This window comes from Larimichthys crocea, chromosome VII, assembly GCF_000972845.2.
Source record: "Larimichthys crocea isolate SSNF chromosome VII, L_crocea_2.0, whole genome shotgun sequence".
In the NCBI taxonomy this organism is placed as follows: domain Eukaryota; kingdom Metazoa; phylum Chordata; class Actinopteri; family Sciaenidae; genus Larimichthys; species Larimichthys crocea.
In genome coordinates this window covers 18,520,332-18,531,323 of record NC_040017.1, presented here as the reverse complement: position 1 = coordinate 18,531,323, position 10,992 = coordinate 18,520,332, and the positions used below count along the sequence as shown (strand labels likewise).

General features: G+C 40.4%; 1 protein-coding gene across 1 annotated transcript; it reads right to left on the bottom strand.

Moving 5' to 3' along the window:
- Positions 1-635: 635 nt before the first annotated feature.
- On the bottom strand, positions 636-3,433 carry LOC104927646 (ras-related protein Rap-2b). Its single transcript, XM_010741768.3, has 2 exons — positions 2,500-3,433; positions 636-1,871 (listed from the first exon to the last, which is right to left on the bottom strand). The coding sequence occupies exon 1, from the start codon at positions 3,103-3,105 to the stop codon at positions 2,554-2,556; it is 552 nt and encodes a 183-aa protein (XP_010740070.2). The 5' UTR covers positions 3,106-3,433; the 3' UTR covers positions 636-1,871; positions 2,500-2,553.
- Positions 3,434-10,992: the final 7,559 nt, after the last annotated feature.

Sequence of the window (10,992 nt, the reverse complement as noted above, 5' to 3'; positions counted from 1 at the left end):
GCATGCATGGGTTAACAGTGTCACGCAATAAACGCCCTCACAGACCGACAGAGGTGAGTTACTCGTCTCTTTTTCAAATCGGTCATAGCGCGTTTACACCATGGTCTGTTTTCTTTCAGCACATGCATCGTCACACGACGGCGGTCTCAGAGTTAACCACATGGAAGGTTTTGTGTTTCGATAAAACCAAATAAATAAATATAAAATAAAATAAAGCACGGCTAGGCAGCGATAGAAAAATAAAACTAGATTTTTGGGGCAACAGCAAAATGGCTTTCATGTAAACACACCGTGCGATGGAGTTTCCATTCAGGTGACCAGTATATCTGCCAACATAAAACCAACAAACACACTGTATCTTTCTGTTCTGAATCCTCAAACACAGTGTGTAAGTTTGGGTTTTGGGGGAAGCCATGTTACTGCACACAACTGAACATTCACTTTTTGAACTATTGTATGACTGTGGGTATTTGTAGTAATCCATTTTTTTTTGTGTGTGTGCGCGCGTGTGTGTGTGTGTGTGTGTGTGTGTATTCAGACATACTAAGCTGGTGTTTAAGCAATGATAAACTTTGTATGGACTCTAGACAAACTCTGAAATAAGCAGATGTCAACAAAGAGAGAACACAGCCTGGTTTCTTTTTTTAAAAATGCCATTTGTATTAAAAGTCTTGTTTTTTGTTTTTGTTTGTTTTTTTTTGTTTTTTTTAAACAGACAGCCCACTGTTAAAAGGCTGATCTGAAAATTAAACTTACAATCAGGTTAGATTTGTCAACGGTACATCATCACATTTCCTGTTAAAAACAACAAAATAAAGAGAACAAACATAATTTGACTTAAGTGGTCTGGAAGGTTAAGCGTTTGGTGTTGTTATCACGTCTAGGGGATTCCAGTACCTGTGCATTTTCAAGATATAGGTTTTGGCCAGATTAAGCAGACATTACAAAATGAACACCTTAGACTTCAAAAAGGCCAACGTAAAACATACAGAAAACCGCCATTCCATTAACAAAATGCCTATTGTAGTTTGTTTTCTTTTTCTTTTCTTTTTTTTCCAGCCTCCGCCCCTACGAGATTATCCAGAAGAACAGTTCACTAAACCGTGGATTGCCGTGTTGAAGGGTTCTTTTGGTGATACATGTAGGTTGGCACTAAATCTGAACAGCTGATTTGTTTTGGAAAGGCACTCGACACAAGGGCGATCAGGTCACCGTCCACATGTCACTTCAGTTAAGGTCCTCTCTCACACACTGAAGAGGAGATGAAGAACAAGAAGAAGAAGAAGAAGAAGAAGAAGAAGAGAAAAAAAGTGGCACTCATCACGTTTACTCCACCAGCAGAAAAGTGGTGTCAATTTCTTTTGACTTTGGAAAAAAAAAAGAAAAAAGGGATTTGGAGTGTTGTGGAGCGTCGCTCCAAAATGGGTTAGGCAGAGATATCACCCAAATCTTTACCCACCCATGACTGTGCAGTTATTTAACAAAATATACTATATCTCTCTGTCTTCTTCTTATACAGAAATATCCATTTAAGAGTGTCTCTAAGTGTTGCCCTCCATATCTTTTCCATTCGGGGTTTTAGTTCCAGTTGTGAGTACAATTGGAACGGTTGAGGGGTGGGGTAGGGGGTAGGGGGGGGTTGCTGTAACTCTGGATCCGACATCAGTGGTGGACACACTGATCGTTCAGCAAAGATACTCCAACCCAGCAGAATTCCTGAAGAGTGGACCCCTCCCTCTGTCTCTGTTGCTCCCCTCCTCCTCCTCCTCCTCCTCCTCTCGTCCCCCTGCAGCATTCCTCCCTGTATTTTCCTCCAAGGCCGGGGGTGAGACACGAAGAAGAGCTCAACAGTACACACTCGCTGCAACACACTGCCACAAACAAACAGAGAAAAAAAAAGGAAGAAAAAAAAAACATGAGTCATGGATGAAGTGTAACAACTTCTGACAAACAGAAAAACAACATCAAGTCCCAACACACACTGTTCTTTTTGAGGCTCAGTTTGGGCTGGGCTCAACAACAACAACAACAAAACAAAACAAAAAAAATAACTTGCATGATCCCTGAATGTAGGCCATACAAGAACATTGGAATCCCCCCGACTCCTGTTAACCTAATTCAGAAAAATACCTTTTTTCTTTTGGGTTTAATAACTCCAGACTGTAGGTGTACAGATTGAACCACTAAACTTTGTAAAGCTCATCACCAGCCTGTCCCTCCGGTTCTCCAAATGAGTCAGACACTTCCCCAATCTGCTTAGCAAAACAATAGACTTACAAGTGCTGTACTGTAAAACTCTAAATGAAGCAGAACTAAAGGATAAACTTTAAAAAATATTAAAAAAAAAATAAGGTCAGACATACACAGACATGTGTTATTTTGCTGATCACCACTATACTTAATAAGGACATGTGCTAAGAAAGGATTTCAACACCATGTTTATGACAAGTGTAAAAGTGTGTCAGCTTTACATTTCCCTTGTGTGGTGCTTCAACTTACCATTGCAAACTTAAAACCGAGCAAAGAATAAAACTTTTGTTCTTTTTTTTCTCCTTAAAGAATGACACAGGACGAACAGCACTGGTCGTCGCCATTTGGTGTTGAGGCATAGTTCATCTGTCGGACTATCTCTGCAAACAGTTCGTCCACCGAGGTTTTATTTTTGGCTGAAGTTTCCATGAACGGGCAGTTCCAGTCGTCCGCCAGTGCCTTCCCCTCCCCGGACGAGACCTCCCGTTCCCCCTCCAGGTCCACTTTGTTTCCAACCAGAATCATCGGCACCCTCTCGTACCGTTTCACCCGAATGATCTGATCCCTCATGGGTTTGATATCCTGGAAGCTCTGCTGGTTCACCAGGCTGTAGACGAGTATGAAACCCTGGCCGTTTTTGATGTACAGGTCTCGCATGGAGGCGAACTGCTCGGTCCCCGCCGTGTCCAGGATCTCCAGGACCGACGGAGAGGAGTCCACCTCGATCTCCTTCCTGTAGAAATCCTCTATCGTGGGGTCGTATTTCTCTATGAAGGATCCCGTCACGAACTGGACGGTTAGTGCGGATTTACCGACCCCTCCGGACCCGAGTACCACTACTTTGTACTCTCTCATGGTTCCCCCCCCAAAAAAACAGCCGACACTCCTGCTTCCTCTCCGCCGTGAGCCCGCTAGCCGCCCTGCTGGGTTTCAAACCGTTCACCGTTGCGCCTCCGCCGGCAGTTTTGTGGTCGTTGGATGCGGGGCGTGGCCCGTCAACTTATCGCCTTTCAGGGGGTGAATACGGTCGTCTCGGACCCACGCTCAGCATTTGTATTGAGGCATGTTGAGTTCCCGACGACAGCCCAGCCGGTTCTTGAGCGAGCTTCCCCCGTTTTCGTTCAAGTAGCCACCGTGCGCCCGTTGCTCTCTTTGGCGGAGTCAAGGCAACCGTTATGGAAACGTACTACTTCCGGTGGCAGCCTTCAAAATAAGAGCAGCGGCCTATATTTATTTATTTATTTATTTATTTATTTATTTATTTATTTATTTATTTATTTATTTTTAGAAAAATACCAAAATACGAATACAAACTCTCAAATAGGACAATAATAATAATAATATCAGCAATACGGAGTGAAAAAAATAGTACATTGTTGAGTGCAAACAACAGTTAGGGGAATTATTAAACAAAAAAAACACAAAAACAAATAAAATAGAGGCAAATAAATAAAATACAGGCATAAACAGAGCAGCGAAAGGTAATTTAAACTTAAATATGATTTTAAAAAGTAGGAGATGAGCTAAATATTTAGGCTCATTTTTTTGTTATACTTGTTGTTTAGCTTTTTAAAGGATGAAATAAAAATATATTGAATTCATTAATAAAACAAGAATAAGAAGGTTTAGAGTTTCTTCATTTTGCACAATGGATATGGTGTTTACCCAAGAGTATAATAACATTTATGACGTCAGAGCAGTGGCCTAAATGTTTCCTGTAAAGTCAAACCAGTCCGGTTTCATTACTTATTAAAAGAAGCAGTTTATTTATTTATTTTTTTTTCTGTATTCTTGTCGCTAATTATTACTCCAATACAATTATCTTACGACTACTGAAAGCGAGGTATTTGATTTCCGGTATGTCCCCTGCTAACTCTGGCTGGCTTGACGTCGTGGGCTCTTTGCGCTTCCTGCCCACACAGCGCACGCAGCCTGCGTCCCACGTCATGCTCTCCGTGTTTAGTTAAAGGTGCAGTGCGGCTGTTATCGCACAGTCAGCCCGCGGCTGCTGCCCTCACTTACCCACGCAGACCTGCCACACCTTAGTTTCGACATCCACTGATCCTTTAGGCTTACTACTGCTTGACTCATTCTCACATAACTTACTGGAAAATGCCATCTGCTGCAATCTAAGCAATCATTTTATTGCTTAATCCCCCAAACACTGTGGTTTTCCTTCCTGAGTCTTAAACTCTGGGTTCATCACATCAATATTTACAAGTATACTAATAAATCAAGCTGAATTTTTACACAAAAAGTGTATACATGGTAATCAACTTGTACATATGGTTATACTGACACATTTAAGTGTTTAAATGTAAATGCAATGTTTCAAAAGCGAAACTCAGCAAACCTCAGTGACATAACAAGAACAGTAAAGGGGAAGTGACTCACAGTACATCAGCAATTTTGTGAAGCATGTGACACAGTATGGGGTTTTTCTATAACATATTCAAACACTCTTGCGTTCATGTTGTTTTCTAGACGCATGAAGTATCGCATTCATCTTAATTTCCTTGTTCTTCTTTAGTCAGTCAGATCAATATCTGAGCCAGACCCACCAGGAAACAAACCTTTGTTCTTTCATGTTCATGTTCTGAATCTCTATACACAATTAATGGCTTGTGGTGTAATCTTTAATCCGAACCATGCGATGATCTTCTAATAAAGTCAATTATTTAAGTCATCACATTTCTCTGATTGAGTGCACGTGTGGGCGTGTATAAGATCATCATCACATCCTCTTGCAAATTGTGAAATAACTGCTGTTTCCAATCAATCCCTGTCAGAGCAGCGCAGTGATGATTAAAACCACAGCCGTGACCTCATCACCTCCAGGGATGGCTGGGAAAACTCTGCTGGATCAATAGAGTTTTAATTCATCCACAAATCACCAACAGCGATACAACACACACACACACACACACACACCCATGCAATGCGGTTAGACCAGTGAATGGAGAAGTAAATCTGTGAGTCTATCTCTGTGATCGTTGAAGCTTAAAGAATAAGTCGTCACACAGATGGAACAGATGGAAGCAGACGCAAAACACACAATACTCATTCAGAGGATTTTGTCACAGGTTTGGTTTGAGGTGACAGTATGGATCAAACATGTGGATTGTTCCGTCATGTGGGCTTTCAAAAGTGGCCTGCAGCCAGCCCCTCCCCAAATCCCATTAAGAAACAACAAGTCAACGTCTATATGCACAAACAGTGCTCTGCCCCATGGGGGGAATGTGGGTAATGTGACCCTTAAGCCTTGTGATGTAGATTGTCACGTCTGTGAGACTGAATATAAAACTAGGCCATCCTGTCAGAAAGGGGCAGAGCTTAGTTTCACACATCATTGATAATTAGATAGACATGGACACACTTTATCAATTAACGGTATGCCAAACCCCTCTTGACAACAAACTAACAAAGAGGCGATGTGTGGCCTTTCACACGGTTGTCATGTTGCTCAGGGCTTCACTGTGACTCGTCTGCCATGTACTCTGTGTCACAGACACACACACACATACGAGTCACGTGAACAAAGAAACAACCTGGAACATATTTAATGCTATATAGAAATCACTCTTTATTTTATTAAAAACTGCTTCCAAGTCGAGAAAGTATGAGAATAGATTCAGATTTTCGTTTTTTGAGTGTAACATCCACTCGGGTTGCTATTTGTGCCACTGTCCCAGCAATGTGTGTGTAGTGAAGCAGACTTTCAGACTATAATGTAACTTTCGGATTATTACTTTGGAAGATATCTGCTTCATTATATCAGCGTTGTCTGAACTTAAGATCTTTTACACCTTACAGTCAGTATGGAGAGGAGGAATTATTACTTATTTCATATATTTCTGCTTTTTAGCTGCTAAATGCTGCACTATGCTGTGTTCCCTCCATCTGTCTGGCGTTTGGTGTGGGGCAGGTTGAGTACAGAGATCTTTTTGGGAGCTATCTAGCATCACCTATTATACATACATATAATCATTTGAGCCATTTTTTATGTGAGAATATTGAATACTGCAACTTTAAGGCGAGGAGAAATAGAACATAGAGAACATAGGGTTAATGTTTAAAAGTCTCTTTTTCTTTATGACTGCTTTAACTTCACAGTAGTCTGCTTTGCTTCCATTGCTAAAACTTTCTTAATCCACAGATCTTCTTCTACAAGTTCTTTCCTTGTTAAGGATCCTTATAATGTCTACCAAGGGGCCTGGGCTCATTGCTCCACACCTAATACCACTCTCATCTCATATCATCCCCAGCATGCTCTAATTGAAATAGCCTGAAATAGCCAGAGGATGGCTCCTGTGCGATCCATTCGGTAAAAAGTGAACATCTACAACAACAGAAGGAGATGTACAGCGACGGGTCTTTAATCCTCGCTCCTTGTCCTGTGAGAGTGACAGTAGACTAATTAAAATGTCTGAGACCACCGAGCTAATTAATGGCAGAGATAAGTCCCTTCCAATGTTTGCATCCCACAGGGACTCAGAGGCCTTTCAAACAACAAGTTCCAGGCTGTAATTTCAAAAGGTAAAGTAGTTGTGGCAAAATATTATTACCTGGTTTCATAGCCTCCTGACCTTGAATTAATTGCTCGATTTTCATTATTTGTATTTCCACTCATCCTCTGTGGCAACGTGTTTTGATTTATGAATTATTCAGATGGTGGGAGATGCTCATTCATCATTTCAATAGTGTTGGAGCACAGTGTAAATAAAATACTTTCCAAAGCCATTTTGTGATTACAGCTCACATCTATGAAGCTACAATTGTGGCTAGAACGCAGCAGCGATGTATTATACATCAGGTTTTGCAAGTGTTACTCATTATGCGTACTAAAATGAAGGCTATGTCTGAATCACTTCCTCATTTTTTATCTATCCCTCTTACAAAAGTTGATCTCCACAGTTCCTCCTATCAGTCAGCATTGTTGTCTAACCAACTATGACTGCTGTATGATATTTTTAGATTAATCATTAATATATGACCAGGCGACCAAGGTTGTGCAATTTGCTTCCCGTATAACATAAGCTCAATTCAACAGCGTCGGTGACCACAAAAAGGAATGGGGTAACAGTTCATCATAGCCTAATGATGTGTCAGAGACATACGCCCTCTTTAAAAGTTAAACAAACACACACTCAGCATTATTTTATCAGGTTGATACTTCATGACTTTGAATCATGGCTTTGTTTTCCAAAGCTTTTCAACCATATGGCAAGGTATGCAAGCATGTTTAGACCTTTCTGGAATTTATTAAATTATTAAATTAACCCAAAACATAAATATGTATGGTTACAAAACTGTGCACAATAATTACAATCATTTCTTTACTTTGTTTGTGAATGCGTTTTTGGCATTTTAAAATAATTGTGCTAATGCTTATCCCATATAACATACATACTGTATAAAACATGAAATGGAGTTTGAGCAAACTTCTCTCGCTGATCTTTTAAAATATTATTATGTGCATATGAAAAAAAAGTGATAAAAAAGAGGAGATATTAGGTCAAATATTTCACAAGGGTATTGCAGAACAGAGCAGTGTTTCCCAACCTGTACCTCCTAAAAGTGTCCAATCTTTGAATTTTATTGTGAAATACTGAAAGTTTTGTACCTCCTCCAGACTATAAAATGCTACTGAAATGAAACATAGAGAGTGACATTACTCTTGAACTGACAACTAAGCAAAAATGCTTCTGGGAAGTTCTTCCTATTTTCTGCAGTGTGGTGTTTTATCCAGTGGAGGGCAGCAGACCTACACCCAACCATGTGAGCGCACTGACATTCACAGCCCAGGTGAGCAAGAGACTCCACACTCAGGTGAGAGTGCCATGAAATGTGTGTGTCATTTTACACTGAATATATAGAATTACCCACAGTGAATATATAGTGTAGTATCAAGTTCACATGAGTAAGTAAACACCGATTTTATCGTGTTTCTCATTATATGACATGGATAAATATGTGACATAGCTTCACAATTCTGAAGGAGAGACACAATTATAATGCACCAACACCAGCTGTCGACATTTTGCTCAATGAGAATTCAGCATTGTTCAAAGTGCAGAGAGAATGAAGACAAAAGCCTGTTGTCTTGTGTCAAACACCATTATACATTCACCAACAAAGCCCGAACAGTCTGGAGAGAAACTGATAGGGTCATTGAATTGTGACATACAACTTTTCAACCGAACCTTTTGCTAAATGAATTTAAAAAAAAAGAGAGAGAGCAAGAGAATAAATGACGTAAGACCAGACCGAGAGCAGAAATCAGAAAGAAGAAGCAATAAATAGAAAGGAACAGGGTGACAGAGATAGAGAGAGAGAGAGCGAGAGAGAGAGATGAGACACAGAGTCTTTCATCCAGCCCACAATGTCAGCCTTTCATGTGCAGAATTTGGCCATCATTAATAATACATACAGTTCTATCCAGTTCAGTACAGCTGACTGCTGGGGGTTAAAGTTCAGGGTTGACAGCCACAGTAACCATCATCATCACAGAGATGAGGTTGACATTCTCACTTCCTCACTGAAGCTGATGGGGGAAGTTCATAATAGAAGGAAAAGGCTGTAAGTGAGTGTGTGTGTTTTTTAAATTTTTTATCACGGTTTGGAGCTTGAAGGTTTCCTCGAGAGGCTGATGTGAATAGTCTTGTCATAACCAGATGCCGTTCTGTGGGGACGTGATACCTGAGGTTCAGTGTTGTGGTCGGAGAGGAACGACAGAATCCCAGCAGCAATGTAATTACTGCTGACTGCTGCTAACACAATGGGAGCAGTTCATCCATTAAAATAGGAGCAGTGTGTGTGTGTGTGTGTGTGTGTGTGTGTGTGTGCGTGTGTGTGTGTGCACTCATACGCTAACCCACTCCACACACTCACTCAGTCTGTGCTAAATAGGAATTGGAATTGGAAAGGCTCTCTGGTCCACTGGGGTTTTATGGAAGGCCTCGAATAGACACAAATAAAGTGACTGACTTCTCACCTTATATTCGATTACTGCCATTGCAGGAAGTGCCTGGATGACATTTAAGATGTGTGTGTGCTAAGACAATATGTATGTGTTGAGTGTCTGTTCATACAAACACTTGTGGTTATTTATTTAGCCAAAGAAATTGAAAACTGTATATGAAACTACATTTAATTTTCATAGCATAAAGACGTTACGTAGAAGGAAGCTGCTTCTAAAGCTCTCTAATTACCTCGTTATATCTTGTTTATTTAATCAGCAGTAGTATGGAAGTGTAAAAATGGTTGTTGCAGTGGATTGTGGTAAGATTATGTGATGGACTATAAATTGGCTGGACGCCTAGACATTCTGGAAATGTGTTGTCACTGCGGCATTAGGACATTAGGCTGGTTCCCCCTGTTTCTAATTTTTATGCAAAGCTACATTAACAGTTTTCTGGTGGTATCAAACTTTCTCATCTCAGCAGGAAAATCTTCAACTTGAAATTGATTTGTTGATATAAGTTATAAAACTAAAACTAAAACTCATTCACGTTTGCTTCAAAATGATGTATGACCTTGGAAATAACAGTTCGACAACATAATCTCAATTTAGGGTCCAATTACCACCAGTTTTCCATGACCTTTAACCTTTTTAAGGCTTTTACCCCAGACCTGTCATCACGAAGACTGTGTGAAAATAATACTGTTACTATCTAAATGAAAGAACAAAGTTAGTGGCCTTACTGCACTAATAACTTCAGCATTGATATAATTTATCAAAGAGCTTACATAGTTTCGCAGTCATATGACAGTTTCACAGCAGACATTTTGACTCGTCCCTGCAAGTAACTTCAAATGTCTCAACAAGTCACCAGGACCTCGTATTTTGAGTGAAATTCAAATTCCATATAGCGTGATTCTTTTCAATCATGAAAGAAAACGCAAGTCAGTTACAACACCTGCACTTAGTGATTTATTATATTGGAAACACAAGATAAGTGATTAAAGAGATGCAAAGGTTGGTCATGTGGTAATCATATTGAAAGGTTAGTTTTCCCACCCAGGCTACTAATGAATCCATCTTGAAGAGCTATTTGTAGAAACACCAGTCTGCACCATAGACTAGAGGAGGACGGAGGTGCAACATTGTATTTTTTTATACCGTAGCTGCATTATGCGATCATGACCTTAAACCTTCTTTCAGCCTATAAAACTTTGGAGTCTAGACTCTGTGACTCACAGTGCAGCCACACATGGCTGACCCCAGCTGGATCAATATTAATCTGATCATTAGGTTTATATGAGATCAGCAGGCTGAAGCAACAGGTACTCAGGCCAAAAAAGAGTAGCAGCCAAGACATACTCAGTGAACTACGCTGATGACCACTCAATCATGACCGCACTTGGTTAAGTTTAGCAGGGAATCCAGGACAAGTGGATCGGCTTACACACGAGCACAAACAAGCACACACATACACATGTTTTAGCCCAGAGGGGAACCCCAGACAGAGGGAACAAATGTTTTACCGACTGAACAAAAAAAAAGAAAAAACTTGTTTAGTAAGCGTGAAGAAGTTTCATTTTAAGCTGTCAAGCTGTTGATGGTCAGAAAGAGTAGTTTCACGCTTACAGGATATTCCTCTTTAACGATCCATACCTCCTTTTAATACGCAACACTTCCACTTTATTTTAACTGCATCCCCATTTCACTTCTCTGTCTGACACAGCTCACTGAGACAGACACAACCTTGCTCTGGAGTCTGTCTTTGTCGAGACGGACAA

Coding starts and splice junctions, on each gene's coding strand:
- LOC104927646 (XM_010741768.3), bottom strand. CDS start 3,105: ATGAGAGAGTACAAAGTAGTGGTACTCGGGTCCGGAGGGGTCGGTAAA.